General features: G+C 45.4%; 1 protein-coding gene across 2 annotated transcripts in view; it reads left to right on the forward strand.

Annotated features, from left to right (window-relative positions):
- LOC109867406 (Golgi apparatus protein 1) overlaps positions 1-24003 on the forward strand; it is a 55704-nt gene that overhangs the window by 21582 nt on the left and 10119 nt on the right. Inside the window, exons 7-25 of one of the 2 annotated variants that reach the window (XM_031801362.1) lie at positions 4002-4188; positions 5503-5717; positions 5961-6082; positions 6224-6325; positions 6590-6743; positions 9941-9979; positions 10629-10766; positions 11019-11105; positions 11218-11280; positions 11852-11965; positions 15047-15135; positions 15229-15439; positions 16342-16479; positions 20295-20418; positions 20817-20959; positions 21074-21175; positions 21292-21399; positions 21511-21631; positions 21847-21953. In XM_031801362.1, coding sequence (XP_031657222.1) covers positions 4002-4188; positions 5503-5717; positions 5961-6082; positions 6224-6325; positions 6590-6743; positions 9941-9979; positions 10629-10766; positions 11019-11105; positions 11218-11280; positions 11852-11965; positions 15047-15135; positions 15229-15439; positions 16342-16479; positions 20295-20418; positions 20817-20959; positions 21074-21175; positions 21292-21399; positions 21511-21631; positions 21847-21953 — 2364 coding nt within the window. The remainder of the gene's footprint in view (positions 1-4001; positions 4189-5502; positions 5718-5960; positions 6083-6223; positions 6326-6589; positions 6744-9940; positions 9980-10628; positions 10767-11018; positions 11106-11217; positions 11281-11851; positions 11966-15046; positions 15136-15228; positions 15440-16341; positions 16480-20294; positions 20419-20816; positions 20960-21073; positions 21176-21291; positions 21400-21510; positions 21632-21846; positions 21954-24003) is intronic. The other variant, XM_020456552.2, reaches the window with a different exon arrangement.

Here is a 24003-nt window from a genome sequence, read left to right on the forward strand (position 1 = left end):
ACTTGAACAGTAATGTGGCGCCGCGGTCCTTTGTGGGCAAAGTCTGGCATTCTCTGGATTTATAGTGCTGTCAACACAACTGGGAACTCTGGAAAAAAACCAGGTTGAATCATAATGACGTAATTGATTTTTCAGGTTGTACCTCCCATTCTTTCTATTCTGGTTAGATCCAGTTTGCGCTGTTCTGTGAAGGGAGTAGTACACAGCGTTGTACGGGATCTTCAGTATCTTGGCAATTTCTCACCTGGAATAGCCGTTATTTCTCAGATCAAGAATAGCCTGAGTTTCAGAAGAAAGTGCTTTGTTTCTGGCCATTTTGAGCCTGTAACCGAACCCACAAATGCTGATCCCCCAGATACTCAACTAGTCTAAAGACGGACAGTTATATTGCTTCTTTAATCAGGACAACAGTTTTCAGCTGTGCTAACATAATTGCAAAATGGTTTTCTAATGATCAATTAGTCTTTTAAAATGATAAACTTGGATTAGCTAACACAACGTGCCATTGGAACACGGGAGTGATGGTTGCTGATAATGGGCCTCTGTACTCCTATGTAGATATTCCATTATAAATCAGCCGTTTCCAGTTACATCATTTACATCATTAACAATATCTAAACTGTATTTCTGATCAATTCAATGTTATTTTAATGGATCAAAAATGTGTTTTTCTTTCAAAAACAAGGACGTTTCTAAGTGACCCTAAAAGTTTGAACGGTAGTGTATATATTTTTACAAATTTTAGCAAAAACTGATGTGACATTTATTATTATTATTTGTATTAAAATTCCTGCATAACAGGAAAACACCCATTTTTATTTCTAAATATTTTTTTGCAAAAAATGTGGGGCTCAAAACAGGTGGGGCTCTGAATGACGGGTCGCCGTCATAGACGTTTAGACGTTAAATATGAATTATTCTTTATTATATTTGTCAAAAGGACTTGTGTTAAGCTTATATTTATGTAGGTAAATTAAAAGTGTCATTAAAGTTTGGCTCCATTTTCTGGCGCTTCCTTCGTCAGCACCGGTTTGGACACAAGGCTATAGCCAATAGCATATGCATATCACCTACACGTTGACATGTAGGCTTCCTTCGTCAGCACCGGTTTGGACACAAGGCTATAGCCAATAGCATATGCATATCACCTACACGTTGACATGTAGGCTTCCTTCGTCAGCACCGGTTTGGACACAAGGCTATAGCCAATAGCATATGCATATCACCTACACGTTGACATGTAGGCTTCCTTCGTCAGCACCGGTTTGGACACAAGGCTATAGCCAATAGCATATGCATATCACCTACACGTTGACATGTAGGCTTCCTTCGTCAGCACCGGTTTGGACACAAGGCTATAGCCAATAGCATATGCATATCACCTACACGTTGACATGTAGGCTTCCTTCGTCAGCACCGGTTTGGACACAAGGCTATAGCCAATAGCATATGCATATCACCTACACGTTGACATGTAGGCTTCCTTCGTCAGCACCGGTTTGGACACAAGGCTATAGCCAATAGCATATGCATATCACCTACACGTTGACATGTAGGCTTCCTTCGTCAGCACCGGTTTGGACACAAGGCTATAGCCAATAGCATATGCATATCACCTACACGTTGACATGTAGGCTTCCTTCGTCAGCACCGGTTTGGACACAAGGCTATAGCCAATAGCATATGCATATCACCTACACGTTGACATGTAGGCTTCCTTCGTCAGCACCGGTTTGGACACAAGGCTATAGCCAATAGCATATGCATATCACCTACACGTTGACATGTAGGCTTCCTTCGTCAGCACCGGTTTGGACACAAGGCTATAGCCAATAGCATATGCATATCACCTACACGTTGACATGTAGGCTTCCTTCGTCAGCACCGGTTTGGACACAAGGCTATAGCCAATAGCATATGCATATCACCTACACGTTGACATGTAGGCTTCCTTCGTCAGCACCGGTTTGGACACAAGGCTATAGCCAATAGCATATGCATATCACCTACACGTTGACATGTAGGCTTCCTTCGTCAGCACCGGTTTGGACACAAGGCTATAGCCAATAGCATATGCATATCACCTACACGTTGACATGTAGGCTTCCTTCGTCAGCACCGGTTTGGACACAAGGCTATAGCCAATAGCATATGCATATCACCTACACGTTGACATGTAGGCTTCCTTCGTCAGCACCGGGTTGGACACAAGGCTATAGCCAATAGCATATGCATATCACCTACACGTTGACATGTAGGCTTCCTTCGTCAGCACCGGTTTGGACACAAGGCTATAGCCAATAGCATATGCATATCACCTACACGTTGACATGTAGGCTTCCTTCGTCAGCACCGGTTTGGACACAAGGCTATAGCCAATAGCATATGCATATCACCTACACGTTGACATGTAGGCTTCCTTCGTCAGCACCGGTTTGGACACAAGGCTATAGCCAATAGCATATGCATATCACCTACACGTTGACATGTAGGCTTCCTTCGTCAGCACCGGTTTGGACACAAGGCTATAGCCAATAGCATATGCATATCACCTACACGTTGACATGTAGGCTTCCTTCGTCAGCACCGGTTTGGACACAAGGCTATAGCCAATAGCATATGCATATCACCTACACGTTGACATGTGTATTTGAATATTATTCCAATGTTGGCGTCCATCTGAGTAATTGTTTGAAATGTATTCTGAACAAAAATATATAAACGCAACATGAAAAGTGTTGGTCCCAGGTTTCATGAGCTGAAGTGAAAGATCCCAGAAATGTTCCGTATGCACACAAATATAATTTCTCAAATTTTGTGCAAAAATTTGTTTACATCCATGTTAATGAGCATTTCTCCTTTCCCAAGATAATCCATCTACCTGACAGGTGTGGCATATCAAGAATCTGATTAAAACGCATTATCATTACATTGGTGCAGCTTGTGCTGGGGACAATAAGTGTGCAGTTTTGACACACAACACAATGCCACAGATGTTTTGAGGGAGCGTGCAATGCTGACTGCAGGAACGTCCACAAGATATGTTGCCAGAGAATATAATTTTTATTTCTCTACCATAAACCACCTTAAAGAATATTTGAGAATTTAGCAGTATGTCCATCCAGCCTCACAACCACAGACCAAGTGTAACCACGCCAGCCCAGGACCTCCACATCCAGCTTATTCACCTGCGGGAGCATCTGAGACCAGCCACAAAGACAGCTGATGAAACTGAACATTTCTGTCTGTAATAAAGCCCTTTTTATGGGGGGAAAACTCATTCTGATTTGGCTGGGCCTGGCTCCCCAGTGGGTGGGCCTATGCCCACCCATGGCTGCTCCTCTGCCCAGTCATGTAAAATCCAATAGATTAGGTCCTAATAAATGTATTTCAATTGACTGATTTCCTTATATGAACTGTAACTCAGTAAAATTGTTGCGTTTTTGTTTAGTGTATATATTCTTGTCCACTTAATTTATTTTATTTACTTCTCCCAGACAAGGACAAACGTTAATGTCGAGCCCTGCAAAATGTGTAGAATTGCAGGAAACTAGCTTTAAAGAAACTGCCCAGTGAAAATATCACCTTTAAAAGTTTGTATTAACGCATACTCAAATAATGTTGTTGACTCATCCTATAAAGTATAAATTGGAGAAAAAACACTTCAAAAACCGCTAACTGCCCACACCATTCCAACAAAGAAAAGCTGCTTTTTAACATATTTTTGGGAAATAACTGTTTCACTCATTGTAAGTAATTACAGAAATCTGAAACACTGGGCAGTTACTTTAAAATAGCTGTTGTCTCTGTGGCCAAGAGGAGGGCCTCTAAAAGTTTGGGTGGAGGCAGCGCCATTGGCCATGACCATTACCACGCCCACAAATCCTAGGGGAAAAACTGGAAAGTCTGTTCTGGTCAATCTATTTTTGTTCTTTTGGCCATTAGTCAATAAGTCAATAATTGTGAACAGAGCTGTGGTGTGTTGTGGCTGTCCTCCACAGTGCAGAGATGCTCTGACCACTCGTCAGAAACTGATTGCCCAGGACTACAAGGTGAGCTACTCCCTGGCCAAGGCCTGCAAGACGGACCTGAGGAAGTACCGCTGCAGTGCGGACACCAACATGCCCCGCGCCCGCGAGGCACGCCTCTCCTACCTGCTACTCTGTCTCGAGTCTGCCGTACACAGAGGTTGGGCTGGCTCTTGTCTTCCTAACCTATATCTGTGTGTCCACCTGTTCGATCTCTTATGTTTTGTAAATGTACAGTACCAGTCAAAAGTTTGGACACACCATGTTTTGTTTTTTTACTACTTTCTACATTGTAGAATAATAGTGAAGACACAAACTATGAATTTACAAAAAAAGGTGTTAAACAAATCTAAATATATTTTATATTTGAGATTCTTCAAAGTAACCACCCTTTGCCTTGATGACAGCTTTGCACACTCTTGGCATTCTCTCAACCAGCTTCAAGAGGTAGTCACCTGGAATGCTTTTTCCAACGGTCTTGAAAGTTCCCACATATGCTGAGCACTAGTTGGCTGCTTTTCCTTCACTCTGCGGTCCAACTCATCCCAAACCATCTCAATTTGGTTGAGGTCGGGTCATTGTGGCGGCCAGGTCATCTGATGCAGCACTCCATCACTCTACTTGTTTTGGGTCATTGTCCACTAAGAGCAAACCAGATGGGATAGCGTATTGCTGCAGAATGCTGTGGTAGTCATGTTGGTTAAGTGTGCCTTGAGTTCTAAATAAATGACTGACCATGTCACCAGCAAAGCACCATCACACCACCTCCTCCATGCTTCACGGTGGGAACCACACTTGTGGAAATCATCCATTCAGAGCCAGATTCATCATAGCGCTTGATGGTTTTTGCGACTGCACTTGATGAAACATTCAAAGTTCTTGTAATTTTTCACATTGACTGACCTTCATGTCTTAAAGTAATGATGGACTGTCATTTCTCTTTGCTTATTTGAGCTGTTCTTGCCATAATATGGACTTGGTCTTTTACCAAATAGGGCTATCTTCTGTATACCACCTCTGCCTTGTCATGAAACAACTGATTTGCTCAAACACATTAAGAAGGAAAGAAATTCCACAAATTAACTTTTAACAAGGCACACCTGTTCATTGAAACTACCTCATGAAGCTGGTTGAGAGAATGCCAAGAGTGCCTTCATGACAGCTTTGCACAAAGGGTGGCTAATTTGGGTGGTTACTACATGATTCCATATGTGTTATTTCATAGTTTTGATGTCTTCACTGTTATTCTACATTGTAGAAAATAGTACAAATTAAGAAAAACCCTGGAATGAGTAGGCATGTCCAAACTTTTGACTGGTAATGTATATCTACCTTTGGAGTACAAAACTCATATGGGGCCATTCTGGTCTTACTTTTTGTGTTTTTCTCTTCAGTTAATGAAATTAAATGTCTTTCAAGTGCCCTACTTGCAGTTCCCGCATGACATTTCCTGACGTGTGTGTGTGTGTTCTAGGTCGTACAGTGAGCGGGGAATGTCAGGGGGAGATGTTAGACTACAGGAGGATGTTGATGGAGGACTTCTCTCTGAGCCCTGAGATTGTGCTGCATTGCCGTGGGGAGATCGAGGCCCACTGCTCCGGACTCCACCGCAAGGGACGCACCCTGCACTGTTTGATGAGGGTAGGCCGAGGAGACCTAGGCGCCATCGACAACCTCTGCCAGAAAGCTGTGAGTTCAGTTCACCTACAAAATCTCACCATAGATATTAGAAGATGAGTTCTCAAGACTGAGATTAAGGGCACAATCATTTAGTTTGGGGTTTTAAAGAGCAGCCATGGACCAGAACAAAATAGACATAGAAATAGACATAGTGTACACAGGTATCCGTATCCGGGTATCAAATAATGTTGTTTTTTTTTCAACTTTTATTTCTATCGGTTGATTGGTTATTATTGACCCCCCCCCCTCCAGCTCCAGACTTTGATCCAGGAGGCCGACCCTGGGGCAGACTACCGTATTGACCGGGCCCTAAACGAGGCCTGTGAGTCTGTCATCCAGACAGCCTGCAAACACATCCGCAACGGAGACCCGATGTGAGTCACCAAAATCTTCCACTCCCCTGTTCACTTTACATAGATAATAGGAAAGAGAACTACCAGAACAGTGATTTAAAAAAAATATATCATCATTTATCTGTCATACTTCAGCTCTGGTAATGTGTGTTTGTTGTGTAGGATCCTGTCGTGTCTGATGGAGCACCTGTACACAGACAAGATGGTGGAGGACTGTGAACACAGGCTGCTGGAGCTGCAGTACTTCATAGCACGGGATTGGAAGTAAGTGGCAATGCTAGTTTATGGGGATCCTCCACACATTCAAAGCCTTTTTAACCACTGTATCGTTAATATAGGAGCCTGACCAGGCTCCATGTAAGGGTTTTTATTATGCCTGGTCACGGCATTTTCCTGGTATGGCTCTTTCCTACATCGTGCTCTTGCACTATGTGACACTAAACACTATGTGACAACTGCATGTAAAAAGGGCATTCTAGATGCATTTGATTGACTGCCTCTTCCTTACACAAACGTTCTGCCTCCCAGACTGGACCCCATCTTGTATAAGAAGTGCCAGGGCGACGCCTCCCGCCTGTGTCACACCCACGGCTGGAACGAGACCAGCGAGATGATGCCACCCGGCGCCATCTTCTCCTGTCTGTACCGCCACGCGTACCGCACAGAGGAGCAGGGACGGCGGGTAGGATTGCACCCATAGACATACATGCATTCATATTTACATACTGTACTAGTCAAAGGTTTGGACACCTACTCATTGAAGGGTTTTTCTTTATTTTGATGTTTTCTACATTGTAGAATAATAGTGAAGACATCAAAACTATGAAATGACACATGGAATCATGTAGTAACCAAAAAAGTGTGAAACAAATCAAAATATATTTTAGATTCTTCAAAGTAGCCACCCTTTGCCTTGATGACTGCTTTGCACACTCTTGGCATTCTCTCAACCAGCTTCATGAGGAATGCTTTTCCAACAGTCTTGAAGGAGTTCCCACATATGCTGAGCACTTGTTGGCTGCTTTTCCTTCACTATTGCGGTCCAACTCATCCCAAACCAACTCAATTGGGTTGAGGTCAAGGGATTGTGGAGGCCAGGTCATCTGATGCATCACTCCATCACTCTCCTTATTGGTCAAATAGCCCTTGCACAGCCTGGAGGTGTGTTGGGTCATTGTCCTGTAGAAAAACAAATGATAGTCCCACTAAGCGCAAACCAGATGGGATGGCGTATCACTGCAGAATTCTGTGGTAGCCATGCTGGTTAAGTGTGCCTTGAATTCTAAATCAATCACTGTCAGTGTCACCATGAAAACACCACCACCTCCATGCTTCACGGTGGGAACCACACACGTGGAGATCATCCGTTCACCTTCTCTGCTTCTCACAAAGACACAGCAGTTGGAACCAAAAATCTCAAATTTGGACTCATCAGACCAAAGGACAGATTTCCACCGGTCTAATATCCATTGCTCGTGTTTCTTGGCCCAAGCAAGTCTCTTCTTCTTATTGGTGTCCTTTAGTAGTGGTTCCTTTGCAGCAATTTGACCAAGGTGGCCTGATTCACAGTCTCCTCTGAACAGTTGATGTTGAAATGTCTGTTACTTGAACTTTGTGAAGCATTTATTTGGGCTGCGATCTGAGGTGCAGTTAACTCTAGTGAATGTGTTCTCTGCAGCAGAGGTAACTCTTGGTCTTCCTTTCCTGTGGCGGTTCTCATGAGAGCCAGTTTCATCATAGCAGTTGAAGGTTTTTGCAACTGCACTTGAAGAAACTTTCAAAGTTCTTGACATTTTCACCTTCATGTTTTAAAGTAATGAGAAACTCTTTGCTTATTTGCCATAACAATCTGTTAATTGAAATCCATTCCAGGTGACTACCTCATGAAGCTGGTTGAGAGAATGCCAAGAGGGCAAAGCTGTCCAGGCAAAGGGTGGCTACTTTGAAGAAACTCAAATATAATATACACTGCTCAAAGAAATAAAGGGAACACTAAAATAACACATCCTAGATCTGAATGAATGAAATATTCTTATTAAATACTTTTTTCTTTACATAGTTGAATGTGCTGACAACAAAATCACACAAAAAATGATCAATGGAAATCAAATGTATCAACCCATGGAGGTCTGGATTTGGAGTCACACTCAAAATTAAAGTGGAAAACCACACTACAGGCTGATCCAACTTTGATGTAATGTCCTTAAAACAAGTCAAAATGAGGCTCAGTAGTGTGTGTGGCCTCCACGTGCCTGTATGACCTCCCTACAACGCCTGGGCATGCTCCTGATGAGGTGGCGGATGGTCTCCTGAGGGATCTCCTCCCAGACCTGGACTAAAGCATCCACCAACTCCTGGACAGTCTGTGGTGCAACGTGGCGTTGGTGGATGGAGCAAGACATGATGTCCCAGATGTGCTCAATTGGATTCAGGTCTGGGGAACGGGCGGGCCAGTCCATAGCATCAATGCCTTCCTCTTGCAGGAACTGCTGACACACTCCAGCCACATGAGGTCTAGCATTGTCTTGCATTAGGAGGAACCCAGGGTCAAGCGCACCAGCATATGGTCTCACAAGGGGTCTGAGGATCTCATCCCGGTACCTAATGGCAGTCAGGCTTCCTCTGGCGAGCACATGGAGGGCTGTGCGGCCCCCCAAAGAAATGCCACCCCCACACCATGACTGACCCACCGCCAAACCGGCCATGCTGGAGAATGTTGCAGGCAGCAGAACGTTCTCCAAGGTGTCTCCAGACTCTGTCACATGTGCTCAGTGTGAACCTGCTTTCATCTGTGAAGAGCACAGGGCGCCAGTGGCGAATTTGCCAATCTTGGTGTTCTCTGGCAAATGCCAAACGTTCTGCACGGTGTTGGGCTGTAAGCACAACCCCCACCTGTGGACGTTGGGCCCTCATACCACCCTCATGAAGTCTGTTCCTGACCGTTTGAGCAGACACATGCACATTTGTGGCCTGCTGGAGGTCATTTTGCAGTGCTCTGGCAGTGCTCCTCCTGCAACTCCTTGCACAAAGGCGGAGGTAGCGGTCCTGCTGCTGGGTTGTTGCCCTCCTACGGCCTCCTCCACGTCTCCTGGTGTACTGGCCTGTCTCCTGATAGCGCCTCCATGGTCTGGACACTACGCCGACAGACACAACAAACCTTCTTGCCACAGCTCGCATTGATGTGCCATCCTGGAAGAGCTGCACTACCTGAGCCCCTTGTGTGGGTTGTAGACTCCGTCTCATGCTACCACTAGAGTGAAAGCACCGCCAGCATTCAAAAGTGACCAAAACATCAGCCAGGAAGCATAGGAACTGAGAAGTGGTCTGTGGTCCCCACCTGTAGAACCACTCCTTTATTGGGGGTGTCTTGCTAATTGCCTATAATTTCCACCTGTTGTCTATTCCATTTGCACAACAGCATGTGAAGTTTATTGTCAATCAGTGTTGATTCCTAAGTTTGATTTCACAGAAGTGTGATTGACTTGGAGTTACATTGTGTTGTTTAAGTGTTCCCTTTATTTTTTTGAGCAGTGTATATTATGATTTGTCGAACACTTTTTTGGGTTGCTACTGTACATGATTCCATATGTGTTATTTCATAGTTTTGATGTCTTCACTATTATTCTACAATGTAGAAAACAGTACAAATAAAGATACCCTGGAATGAGTCGGTGTCCAAACCGTATGTCTTAATATACTCATGATTGACTGCAGCGTGCTGCACACAGGAAATGCATCAGTGCCTAATGTAGAGGAATAGGGATATAGATTTACTTACAATAATCACATAAAGAACTATTGTCTGAAGTGATCTTAGACCTTTAGAAATACCGTACATCTGTCCTCAGTACATCCTGATAGTGTTGTCCTTTGTAAAAGGGGAATGCAGTGGAACAAACAGGAGAACAAGGTTACATTGTAAGTACGTTCAGTGATGATGACTATCGTGATGTGATTGGGTTCTGATTCCTGAAGATGATTCTGGTCAAAATGAGGGAAAATGAGGCTTTTTTTTGTTGCTGTCGAATGTCAATTTGAACACATTTCTGAAAATGTCATTATATAATTATTAACTTAATTTATATAACTTAATCACTTGTTGTATCATCGTGCACCTTTACATGTTGAATGTGGCATTGGTGTCAGAAGTGGAATTAGGTCATGTAATGGTCTCTGTACTCGGGAATGATCTTCAGCCTTGCAATAAAAATGACTATAATCTGAATAATCTCTGAATATTTGACTGGAATGGTTGCTTGGTGACATTGACAACGTTGGGATAATGTCTTAATGTGATCACCCAATCAATATACTGAAGGTACACAACAAGCAAAAGTATCATTTATTTTGATGGAACGTCCCATTAGCCTTGACGCTTGCTTGTCTTTCTTGTCTTTCTTGGGCTCCAATGTCCCCTACTGCCTGGTTGTCGCTTGTCCTGCATCCTCAACAGGGTTGGCCTCAATTCCATTTGATTTCAGGAAGTAACCTGACCTTGTAATTGACCGAATTGAAAGGGAATTGGCCCCAACCCTGATCCCGAGTTCTATTCTTTGATATTTCCTAGCTGTCTCGGGACTGTAAAGTGGAGGTGCAGCGTATCCTCCACCAGAGGGCGCTGGATGTGAAGCTGGACCCGGAGCTGCAGAGGCGCTGTATGACCGACCTGGGGAAGTGGTGCAGTGAGAAGGCAGAGTCTGGACAGGTACTGGAGGAGACCACCTGCTTTCTGTCTCACACAATTATTATCACTTGCATATTAAACCATATCATCCATCTATTTATTGTAGCCTGTAACTGCTGGCGGGATAATTTTTCTTTAGAAGGCTTTGTACTCATTAACTATAACATGTGGTCAACCATGTTGGGCTTAGACCAGGGGCACAGTAATACTTGCACAACCATGGTGTATGTTTTCTGTATTGAAGTCTGACATGGTATTTTGGGGGCGTTCCAGGAGCTGGACTGTCTACAGGACCACCTAGAAGACCTGGTGTCAGAGTGCAAAGATGTGGTGGGCAACCTGACTGAACTGGAGTCTGAGGTAAGAAAGGAGTACCAGGGACACGTTGACCGACTGCTCTGTGTGAGGAACTGGCTGTGGTAAACTATGGTTGGTTACATGGTAAAAGGATGTTCTTCTCTCCTCCCACCAGGACATTCAGATTGAGACCCTGCTGATGCGAGCCTGTGAGCCAGTCATCCAGTCCTACTGTCACGTGAGTCCTACCTCTACCCCAGCGATGAGGGGCTATTCATACCACCAACCCCCCTTTTCTATTCCACTACCAATGACAAGGATATCTATCCTGCCAAGAGTCTAGAATTTCAAATGATCCATAATTAAAAAAAGAAATGTGAGTTTTAGATCTGTTGTTCTCATTGAAAGCAAGTCAAAGAAGCGGTAGATCTGTTCTATGTGCGTTATTTCTATGCTTCCCATGTTAAGTTTAGTTTATGTTCTTTCTGTTTTGTACACCAGCTTCAAACAATACAATATTTCTGGTTATGGAAAATATATTTCACAGCAGTTTAGATGTTACAATGATTCTCTACACTAAACTTGCGTGTTTTGTCACAATCTGACACTAGGCGAACTATTCGAATTTTTGTAACCAGGAAATGGCTTCTACATAGTGCATCTTTAACTGATTTCACTGATTCTTATAAGGACCAGAGACATACTGTATTTCAATGGCTTTGTATTCTGACTCTAACAGTACTCCCAACTTTTTTCCTTATGGTCTTTGGCTCCTGACCACGTTCTATTTTTCTTACTGTCTCTCCCAGGAGGTGGCAGATAACCAGATCGACACGGGGGATCTGATGGAGTGTCTGGTGCAGAACAAACACCAGAAGGAGATGAACGACAAGTGTGCCGTGGGCGTCACACACTTCCAGCTGGTGAGTCTCTGTGGCCCGACTCCAAATATACTCCCAACACTGGTCTATTTCATTTGTCTTTTTTTAATTTTTTTAATGTTTTTTATTCAACCTTTATTTAACTAGGCAAGTCAGTTAAGAACAAATTCTTATTTACAATGACAGCCTACCAAAAGGACTCCTGCAGGGACGGGGGCTGGGATTAAAAATATAGGATAAAACACACATCACGACAAGCGAGACCTAAGACGACAACAACAGCATGGCAGCAACACATAGCAGCATGGTAACAACACATAGCAGCATGGTAACAACACAGCATGGCAGCAGCACATAGCAGCATGGTAACAACACATAGCAGCATGGTAACAACACATAGCAGCATGGTAACAACACATAGCAGCATGGTAACAACACAGCATGGCAGCAACACATAGCAGCATGGCAGCAGCACATAGCAGCATGGTAACAACACATAGCAGCATGGTAACAACACATAGCAGCATGGTAACAACACATAGCAGCATGGCAGCAACACATAGCAGCATGGCAGCAGCACATAGCAGCATGGTAACAACACATAGCAGCATGGTAACAACACAGCATGGCAGCAACACATAGCAGCATGGCAGCAACACATAGCAGCATGGTAACAACACAGCATGGCAGCAACACATAGCAGCATGGCAGCAGCACATAGCAGCATGGTAACAACACATAGCAGCATGGTAACAACACATAGCAGCATGGTAACAACACAGCATGGCAGCAACACATAGCAGCATGGTAACAACACATAGCAGCATGGTAACAACACATAGCAGCATGGTAACAACACATAGCAGCATGGTAACAACACATAGCAGCATGGTAACAACACATAGCAGCATGGTAACAACACATAGCAGCATGGTAACAACACATAGCAGCATGGTAACAACACATAGCAGCATGGTAACAACACAGCATGGCAGCAGCACATAGCAGCATGGTAACAACACATAGCAGCATGGTAACAACACATAGCAGCATGGTAACAACACATAGCAGCATGGTAACAACACAGCATGGCAGCAGCACATAGCAGCATGGTAACAACACATAGCAGCATGGTAACAACACATAGCAGCATGGTAACAACACATAGCAGCATGGTAACAACACATAGCAGCATGGTAACAACACATAGCAGCATGGTAACAACACATAGCAGCATGGTAACAACACATAGCAGCATGGTAACAATAAGGCATGGCAGCAGCACAACATGGTATCAGCACAAAACATGGTAAAAATCTTACTTGGCACAGGCAACAGCATAAATAAAGGGCAAGAAGGTAGAGACGACAACGCATCACGCGAAACAGTCAACTTTCAGTAAGAATGTTCATAATTGAGTCTGAATGGGGAGAGACAGAACAGACTTAAACAGGCCAGTTTGAGTGTTTGTTGCAGCTCGTTCCAGTCGCTAGCTGCAGCGAACTGAAAAGAAGAGCGATCCAGGGATGTGTGTGCTTGGGGGACCTTTAACAGAATGTGACTAGCAGGAACGGTGTTGTATGTGGAGGATGTGGGTTGCAGTAGATATCTCAGATAGGGGGGAGTGAGGCCTAAGAGGGTTTTATAAATAAGCATTAACCAGTGGTCTTGTGACGGGTATACAGAGATGACCAGTTTACAGAAGAGTATAGAGTACAGTGATGTGTCCTATAAGGAGCATTGGTGGCAAATCTGATGGCCGAATGGTAAAAAACATCTAGCCGCTCGAAAGCACCCTTACCTGCCGCGCTATAAATTAAGGACCCGTAATCTAGCATGGGTAGGATGGTCATCTGAATCAGGGTTAGTTTGGCAGCTGGGGTGGAAGAGGAGTGATTACAATCGAGGAAACCAAGATTTATTTAACCTTAGTCTGCAGTTTTGGAATGTGCTGAGAATATGACAGTGTACCTTCTAGCCATACTCCCAAGTACTTGTATGAGGTGACTACCTCAAGCTCTCAACCCTCACAGGTAGTAAGTACACCGTTGGGGAGAGGAGCATTCTTCTTACCAAACCACATGACCTTTGTTTTGGAGCTGTTCAGAACAAGGTTAAGGGCAGAGAGAGCTTGTTGGACACTAAGAAAGCTTTGTTGTAGAGCGTTTAACATAACATTTGGGGAGGGGCCAGCTGAGTATAAGATTATCATCTGCATATAAATGGATGAGAGAGCTTCCTACAGTCTGAGCTATGTTGTTGATGTAATTTGAGAAGAGCGTGGGCCACTCACTAGGTGACAGGCTGTGGCTGAGACAGCAGATATACCGACTTTATACACTGTACTCTTTGAGAGAGACACCAATACTCCTTAGCCGGCCCACAAGAATGGACTGGTCTACCATATCAAAAGCTTTGGCCAAGTCAGTAAAAAACAGCAGCACAACATTGCTTAGAATCAATGGTGACATCAATTAGCACCTTTAAGGTTGCAGTGACACATCCATAACCTGAGCGTAATCCGATTGCATACCAGAGAGAATACTACAGACATCAAGAAAGCCAGTCAGTTAACTATTGACAAGTTTTTCCAACACTTTTGATAAACAGGGTAAAATAGAAATAGGCCTATAACAGTTAGGATCCGCATGATCTCCCCCTTTAAATAAAGAATACACTGTGGCTGCCTTCCAAGCAGTGGGAACATCCCCAGAGAGGAGAGACAGGTTTAAAAGGTCAGAGATAGGCTTGGCGATTATAGCAACCTTTTAAAGAAGAAACGGTCTAAACCATCTGACCCAGATGTCTTTTTGGGGTCAAGTTTAAGGAGCTCCTTCAGCAACTCTGACTCAGTGACCGCCTGCAGGGAGAAACTTTGTCGCGTGGCAGGGGGAAAAGAGGGAGGAGCATCGGGGCTAGTCGCGTTTAGAAGGGGTGGTAGATTAGGAATTGTTGGACGGGCAAGGAGGCGTGGCCGAGTCAAATAGCACTCCTGATCTGAAACATAATAAGTATGTGTGTGTGATCCCTGTGAGAATTGAACCCATGCCCTTGACCGTCGATTCACTCCCATTTCTCTGCTCTTTCCTTCTCCTTTTGCTCGTCCCTTCTCTTCCCTCCCAGGTCCAAATTAAAGACTTCCGTTTCTCCTACAAGTTTAAGATGGCCTGCAAAGAGGACGTGCTCAAGCTCTGCCCCAACATCAAGAAGAAGTGAGTGCTGCCTGAAAGAGAACCCAGAAATAGTTGAACAAAATGTCAAACAAACGTTCTCTCTTTCACTTCCCTCTCTCTCATTCCCTCCAGGGTGGATGTAGTGCTCTGTCTGAGCACCACGGTGAGGAACGACACTCTGCAGGACATGAAGGAGCAGCGTGTGTCTGTCAAGTGTCGTAAGCAGCTGAGGGTGGAGGAGCTGGAGATGTCTGAGGATATCCGTCTGGAGCCTGAGCTCTACGACTCCTGTAAGCAGGACATCGGGCGGCTGTGCCAGAACGTGGCCTTTGGAAACGCACAGGTCAGTATTATTGATGCGTGTTCTAAACACATTCCTCTCCATCTGATTCCCATCAGCCTGACGACAGCCTCGCTTGTCAGTCGTGCCCTAGACAAAAGCGTTTAGCGACGGTGATATTTCTACATGAGACTGACTGACGAGGATCAAATCAAATTGTATTTGTCACATACACATGGTTAGCAGATGTTAATGCGAGTGTAGCGAAATGCTTGTGCTTCTAGTTCCGACAATGCAGTAATAACCAACAAGTAATCTAACTAACAATTCCAAAACTACTACCTTATAGACACAAGTGTAAGGGGATAAAGAATATGTACATAAGGATATGTGAATGAGTGATGGTACAGAGCAGCATAGGCAAGATACAGTAGATGGTATCGAGTACAGTATATACATATGAGATGAGTATGTAAACAAAGTAGCATAGTTAAAGTGGCTAGTGATACATGTATTACATAAGGATGCAGTAGATGATATAGAGTACAGTATATACGTATGCATATGAGATGAATAATGTAGGGTAAGTAACATTATATAAGGTAGCATTGTTTAAAATGGCTAGTGATATATTTTACATCATTTCCCATCAATTCCCATTATTAAAGTGGCTGGAGTTGAGTCAGTGTGTTGGCAGCAGCCACTCAATGTTAGTGGTGGCTGTTTAACAGTCTGATGGCCTTGAGATAGAAGCTGTTTTTCAGTCTCTCGGTCCCAGCTTTGATGCACCTGTACTGACCTCGCCTTCTGGATGACAGCGGGGTAACAGGCAGTGGCTCGGGTGGTTGATGTCCTTGATGATCTTTATGGCCTTCCTGTAACATCGGGTGGTGTAGGTGTCCTGGAGGGCAGGTAGTTTGCCCCCGGTGATGACGATGAAGACGAGTGCCCTCTCTCTGTCATAGGTGATCGAGTGTCTGAAGGAGAACAAGAAGCAGCTGACCCAACGCTGTCACCACAAGGTGTTTAAGCTGCAGGAGGTAGAGATGATGGACTCGGAGCTCGACTACCAACTCATGAGGGTCTGCAAGCCGATGATCCGAGTATGTACTTTTTCACTGCGTCGTTTTAGCACACAAGGACACAGGTCCAAACACAAGGAAAATGCAAGGAATGTAAGGAAGTCTTCAACAATGTAGTTATGCTCGAAGGCGCCTCTATCAAACCATGATTGCTGATTGCATTGCGTCTGAAATTAAATTTGAGTTTTGTATAATTATAATTTTCTGAAGAAGAGGTTCCTGGCGGTTAGTAAAACTGTCAGACGGATAGGATGAATGGGGCTTGTGGTGCCTGTTGGTCTCTCCCATGCATATTCTCTTCCAGTGCTTTTATAGTCCGGGACTCTTACAAGAGAAAAGTTGCATGGTCTGTGGCTCCCATGCAATGTAATTCATCATAATAACCAGCGTTTCATCAGGGTTTCATAGTGTTGTCTCTGTCTCTACCAGCGGTCCGACAGCTGCCTTCATCAGGGTTTCATAGTGTTGTCTCTGTCTCTACCAGCGGTCCGACAGCTACCTTCATCAGGGTTTCATAGTGTTGTCTCTGTCTCTACCAGCGGTCCGACAGCTGCCTTCATCAGGGTTTCATAGTGTTGTCTCTGTCTCTACCAGCAGTTCGACAGCTGCCTTCATCAGGGTTTCATAGTGTTGTCTCTGTCTCTACCAGCGGTTCATCAGGGTTTCATAGTGTTGTCTCTGTCTCTACCAGCGGTCCGACAGCTGCCTTCATCAGGGTTTCATAGTGTTGTCTCTGTCTCTACCAGCGGTTCGACAGCTGCCTTCATCAGGGTTTCATAATGTTGTCTCTGTCTCTACCAGCGGTCCGACAGCTGCCTTCATCAGGGTTTCATAGTGTTGTCTCTGTCTCTACCAGCGGTCCGACAGCTGCCTTCATCAGGGTTTCATAGTGTTGTCTCTGTCTCTACCAGCGGTCCGACAGCTACCTTCATCAGGGTTTCATAATGTTGTCTCTGTCTCTACCAGCGGTCCGACAGCTGCCTTCATCAGGGTTTCATAGTGTTGTCTCTGTCTCTACCAGCGGTTCGACAGCTGCCTTCATCAGGGTTTCATAGTGTTGTCTCTGTCTCTACCAGCGGTCCGACAGCTGCCTTCTGCCTTCATCAGGGTTTCATAGTGTTGTCTCTGTCTCTACCAGCGGTCCGACAGCTGCCTTCATCAGGGTTTCATAGTGTTGTCTCTGTCTCTACCAGCGGTCCGACAGCTGCCTTCTGCCTTCATCAGGGTTTCATAGTGTTGTCTCTGTCTCTACCAGCGGTCCGACAGCTGCCTTCATCAGGGTTTCATAGTGTTGTCTCTGTCTCTACCAGCGGTCCGACAGCTGCCTTCATCAGGGTTTCATAGTGTTGTCTCTGTCTCTACCAGCGGTCCGACAGCTGCCTTCATCAGGGTTTCATAGTGTTGTCTCTGTCTCTACCAGCGGTTCGACAGCTGCCTTCATCAGGGTTTCATAGTGTTGTCTCTGTCTCTACCAGCGGTTCATCAGGGTTTCATAGTGTTGTCTCTGTCTCTACCAGCGGTCCGACAGCTGCCTTCATCAGGGTTTCATAATGTTGTCTCTGTCTCTACCAGCGGTCCGACAGCTGCCTTCATCAGGGTTTCATAGTGTTGTCTCTGTCTCTACCAGCGGTTCGACAGCTGCCTTCATCAGGGTTTCATAGTGTTGTCTCTGTCTCTACCAGCGGTCCGACAGCTACCTTCATCAGGGTTTCATAATGTTGTCTCTGTCTCTACCAGCGGTCCGACAGCTGCCTTCATCAGGGTTTCATAATGTTGTCTCTGTCTCTACCAGCGGTCCGACAGCTGCCTTCATCAGGATTTCATAGTGTTGTCTCTGTCTCTACCAGCGGTCTGACAGCTGCCTTCTGCCTTCATCAGGGTTTCATAGTGTTGTCTCTGTCTCTACCAGCGGTCCGACAGCTGCCTTCATCAGGGTTTCATAGTGTTGTCTCTGTCTCTACCAGCGGTTCGACAGCTGCCTTCATCAGGGTTTCATAGTGTTGTCTCTGTCTCTATCAGCGGTCCGACAGCTGCCTTCATCAGGGTTTCATAGTGTTGTCTCTGTCTCTACCAGCGGTTCGACAGCTGCCTTCATCAGGGTTTCATAGTGTTGTCTCTGTCTCTACCAGCGGTCCGACAGCTACCTTCATCAGGGTTTCATAGTGTTGTCTCTGTCTCTACCAGCGGTCCGACAGCTGCCTTCATCAGGGTTTCATAGTGTTGTCTCTGTCTCTACCAGCAGTTCGACAGCTGCCTTCATCAGGGTTTCATAGTGTTGTCTCTGTCTCTACCAGCGGTTCATCAGGGTTTCATAGTGTTGTCTCTGTCTCTACCAGCGGTCCGACAGCTGCCTTCATCAGGGTTTCATAGTGTTGTCTCTGTCTCTACCAGCGGTCCGACAGCTGCCTTCATCAGGGTTTCATAGTGTTGTCTCTGTCTCTACCAGCGGTCCGACAGCTGCCTTCATCAGGGTTTCATAGTGTTGTCTCTGTCTCTACCAGCGGTCCGACAGCTACCTTCATCAGGGTTTCATAATGTTGTCTCTGTCTCTACCAGCGGTCCGACAGCTGCCTTCATCAGGGTTTCATAATGTTGTCTCTGTCTCTACCAGCAGTCCGACAGCTGCCTTCATCAGGGTTTCATAGTGTTGTCTCTGTCTCTACCAGCGGTTCGACAGCTGCCTTCATCAGGGTTTCATAGTGTTGTCTCTGTCTCTACCAGCGGTCCGACAGCTGCCTTCTGCCTTCATCAGGGTTTCATAGTGTTGTCTCTGTCTCTACCAGCGGTCCGACAGCTGCCTTCATCAGGGTTTCATAGTGTTGTCTCTGTCTCTACCAGCGGTCCGACAGCTGCCTTCTGCCTTCATCAGGGTTTCATAGTGTTGTCTCTGTCTCTACCAGCGGTCCGACAGCTGCCTTCATCAGGGTTTCATAGTGTTGTCTCTGTCTCTACCAGCGGTCCGACAGCTGCCTTCATCAGGGTTTCATAGTGTTGTCTCTGTCTCTACCAGCGGTCCGACAGCTGCCTTCATCAGGGTTTCATAGTGTTGTCTCTGTCTCTACCAGCGGTTCGACAGCTGCCTTCATCAGGGTTTCATAGTGTTGTCTCTGTCTCTACCAGCGGTTCATCAGGGTTTCATAGTGTTGTCTCTGTCTCTACCAGCGGTCCGACAGCTGCCTTCATCAGGGTTTCATAATGTTGTCTCTGTCTCTACCAGCGGTCCGACAGCTGCCTTCATCAGGGTTTCATAGTGTTGTCTCTGTCTCTACCAGCGGTTCGACAGCTGCCTTCATCAGGGTTTCATAGTGTTGTCTCTGTCTCTACCAGCGGTCCGACAGCTACCTTCATCAGGGTTTCATAATGTTGTCTCTGTCTCTACCAGCGGTCCGACAGCTGCCTTCATCAGGGTTTCATAATGTTGTCTCTGTCTCTACCAGCGGTCCGACAGCTGCCTTCATCAGGATTTCATAATGTTGTCTCTGTCTCTACCAGCGGTCTGACAGCTGCCTTCTGCCTTCATCAGGGTTTCATAGTGTTGTCTCTGTCTCTACCAGCGGTCTGACAGCTGCCTTCTGCCTTCATCAGGGTTTCATAGTGTTGTCTCTGTCTCTACCAGCGGTCCGACAGCTGCCTTCATCAGGGTTTCATAGTGTTGTCTCTGTCTCTACCAGCGGTTCGACAGCTGCCTTCATCAGGGTTTCATAGTGTTGTCTCTGTCTCTATCAGCGGTCCGACAGCTGCCTTCATCAGGGTTTCATAGTGTTGTCTCTGTCTCTACCAGCGGTTCGACAGCTGCCTTCATCAGGGTTTCATAGTGTTGTCTCTGTCTCTACCAGCGGTTCTGCACTGAGGCTGATGCCAAGAACATGCTGCAGTGCCTGAAGCAGAACAAAAACAGCGAGCTGATGGACCCCAAGTGTAAACAGATGATCACCAAGAGACAGATCACACAGAACACGGGTAGATACTGAACACAGGCACATACACACACACATACATACACACACACATACACACACACACACTACAGCGCACAATCAGAGGAGGCTGGTGGGACAAGCTATAGGAGGACGGGCTCATTCTAATGGCTGAAATGGAATTCATGGAACGGTATCAAACATATGGAAACCACATATTTGACGACGTTCCATTTCTGCCATTCTAGCCATTACAATTAGCCCGTCCTCCAATGGCTCCTCCCACCAGCCTCCACTGCTCACAATCTGAGCAGAGATTATGGCTTCCACAGTATGCAAACACAGCACCTCTGTAGCATTACTTCTATGTCCCATCTGCTCTCACCCAATATCTAACCACGGGGTTCTCACCCCGTCTCCTCTCCCGTGTGTCCTGTCCAGACTACAGGTTGAACCCGGTGCTGAGGAAGTCGTGTAAGGCTGACATCCCGAAGTTCTGCCAGAGCATCCTGAACAAGGCTACAGGGGACAGCGAGCTAGAGGGACAGGTCGTCTCCTGCCTCAAACTCAAATACGCCGACCAGGTCAGAATGCACTGGGTTACTGGATCTTTTTATTTCGTTCACCTTTTTCTGGTGGGGGGGGTTTGTTACTACTGTCTGTCTGTTTAGGTACTAAACGCGTAATGTTGTCCACAGCGTCTGTCTCCTGACTGTGAGGATCAGATCAGGGTTATCCTGCAAGAGTCAGCTCTGGACTACAGACTGGACCCTCAGCTGCAACTGCACTGCACTGACGAGGTGAGTCGGCCTCCCGGTCCTACGCAAGACTATTTCTGCTGTCTTACGCACGTTATGGTTTTTTTCCCCCCACATTGGGGAAGTCACCGAGTTGACACACTCGTCTTGCGTGTCAGATCTCTCGGCTGTGTCCCGAGGAGGCTGCGGCCCAGGAACAGACTGGTCAAGTAGAGGAGTGTCTCAAAGTCAACCTGCTCAAGATCAAAGTGGAGGGCTGCAAGAAGGTGGGTGGCTTTCATCTCCTCGAATGTAACCATGTTCCGCTGTCCTGGAGTCAAGAGTCGAGGCGGGAAAAATCCCTCTCTTCTTCACGCCTTTCTCTGTTTTCTCTGCAGGAGGTGTTGAACATACTAAAGGAGAGTAAGGCAGACATCTTTGTGGACCCTGTCCTCCACACGGCGTGCGCTCTGGACATCAAACACCATTGTGCTGCCATCCCACCAGGACGAGGGCGCCGTGAGTAACGCACACGGTCAATTTGTATACACACCTCTGTCCCTCGTATGTCTCTTACCGCTTCGGCCCTTTTTCCCTTTGTGTTGAGTGGCCTTACAACACTGCTGGAGCTAGAAACAGGAGCATTTCGCTGCACCTGCGATAGCATCAGCACAATATGTGTACACAACCAATACATTTTGAGTACCTGACAGTGTGCGTTGGCTCCTCCTCAGAGATGTCCTGTCTAATGGAGGCCCTGCAGGACAAGAGGGTGCGTCTGCAGCCAGAGTGTAAGAAGAGACTGCAGGACCGCATCGACATGTGGAGCTACGCTGCCAAGGTGAACAAGACACACACACACACACACACCAGCAACACGTCACTAGCTTGGCTAAGCACTCACATCCGAGTCCCTTCAAAACAAGTGAGAACCTGTCAGACATTACCATCATACGTTTTAAGGCACTTACATCTGTTCCCCCAGGACACACCCGTTCACGTTTTCAAAAAATTCTTCAAAAACCTGGCACTAAAATCCACACTCCTACTCAATGAATTTAACTTCACACTGTTCAGTGTATAATTGAAGACTGCATATATAATGGATGATTTCCTCATATTTGCGAAGGCCTACCTAAGATTTGGCTGGAGGAATGGCAGGAACTATAACTATAGTTTTGGAAAGTCAGTTCGCACATCTACTTCGTGCATGACAGAAGTAACTGTTTACAGACACAGTGAATTATAAGATAAATAATCGATCACAATTACAGTGGGTCAGAAGTTTACATACACTAAGTTGACTGTGCCTTTTAAACAGCTTGGAAAATTCCAGAAAATGATGTCATGGCTTTAGAAGCTTCTGATAGGCTAATTGACATAATTTGAGTCAATTGGAGGTGTACCCGTGGATGTATTTCAAGGCCTACCTTCAAACTCAGTGACTCTTTGCTTGACATGGGAAAATCAAAAGAAATCAGCAAAGACCCCAGGATAAAAAATTGTGGACCTCCACAAGTCTGGTTCATCCTTGGGAGCAATTTCCAAACGCCTGAAGGTACCAAGTTCATCTGTACAAACAATAGTACGCAAGTATAAACATCATGGGACCACGCAGTCTTCATACCGCTCAGGACGTAGACGCGCTTTGTCTCCTAGAGATGAATGTACTTTGTTGCGAAAAGTGCAAATCAATCCCAGAACAACAGCAAAGGACCCTGTGAAGATGCTGGAGGAAACAGCTACAAAAGTATCCATATCCACAGTAAAACGAGTCCTATATCTACATAGCCTGAAAGGCCGCTCAGCAAGGAAGAAGCCACTGCTCCAAAACCGCCATTAAAAAAAGCCAGACTACGGTTTACAACTGCACATGGGGACAAAGATCGTACTTTTTTGAGAAATGTCCTCTGGTCTGATGAAACAAAAATAGAACTGTTTGTGCATAATGACCATCGTTATGTTTGGAGGAAGAATGGGGAGGCTTGCAAGCCAAAGAACACCATCGCCAACCGTGAAGCACGGGGGTGGCAGCATCAGGTTGTGGGGGTGCTTTGCTGCAAGAGGGACTGGTGCACTTCAAAAAATAGATGGCATCATGAGATGGGAAAATGATGTGGATCTTATAAAACAAAATATTTAACCTTTTATTTAAGCAGGTAGGCTAGTTGAGAACAAGTATATACAATGTGTGCAAATGAGGTAGAATAAGGGAGGTAAATTATATTGATTCAACATCTCAAGACATCAGTCAGGAAGTTAAAGCTTGGTTGGAAATGGCTATTCCAAATGGGTAACAACCCCAAGCATACTTCCAAAGTTGTGTCAAAATGGCTTAAGGACAACAAAGTCAAGGTATTGGAGTGGCCATCACAAAGTCCTGACCTCAATCCTATAGAAATTTTGTTGGCCTCCTTGCACACACATGCTTTTTCAGTTCTGCCAACAAACCTGACTCAGTTACACCAGCTCTGTCAGGAGGAATGGGCCAAATTTCACCCAACTTATTGTGGGAAGCTTGTGGAAGGCTACCTGAAACATTTTTTTATTTATTTTATTTATTTTACCTTTATTTAACCAGGCAAGTCAGTTAAGAACACATTCTTATTTTCAATGACGGCCTGGGAACAGTGGGTTAACTGCCTGTTCAGGGGCAGAACGACAGATTTGTACCTTGTCAGCTCGGGGGTTTGAACTCACAACCTTCCGGTTACTAGTCCAACGCGCTAACCACTAGGCTACCCTGCCGCCCCATTTGACCCAAGATAAATAATTTAAAGGCTATGCTACCAAATACTAATTGAGTGTATTTAAACTTGTCACCCCCTGGGAATGTGATGAAAGAAATATAAGCTTAAATAAATAATTCTCTCTACTATTATTCTGACATC

Source organism: Oncorhynchus kisutch, linkage group LG22, assembly GCF_002021735.2.
Source record: "Oncorhynchus kisutch isolate 150728-3 linkage group LG22, Okis_V2, whole genome shotgun sequence".
Taxonomy (NCBI): Eukaryota; Metazoa; Chordata; class Actinopteri; order Salmoniformes; family Salmonidae; genus Oncorhynchus; species Oncorhynchus kisutch.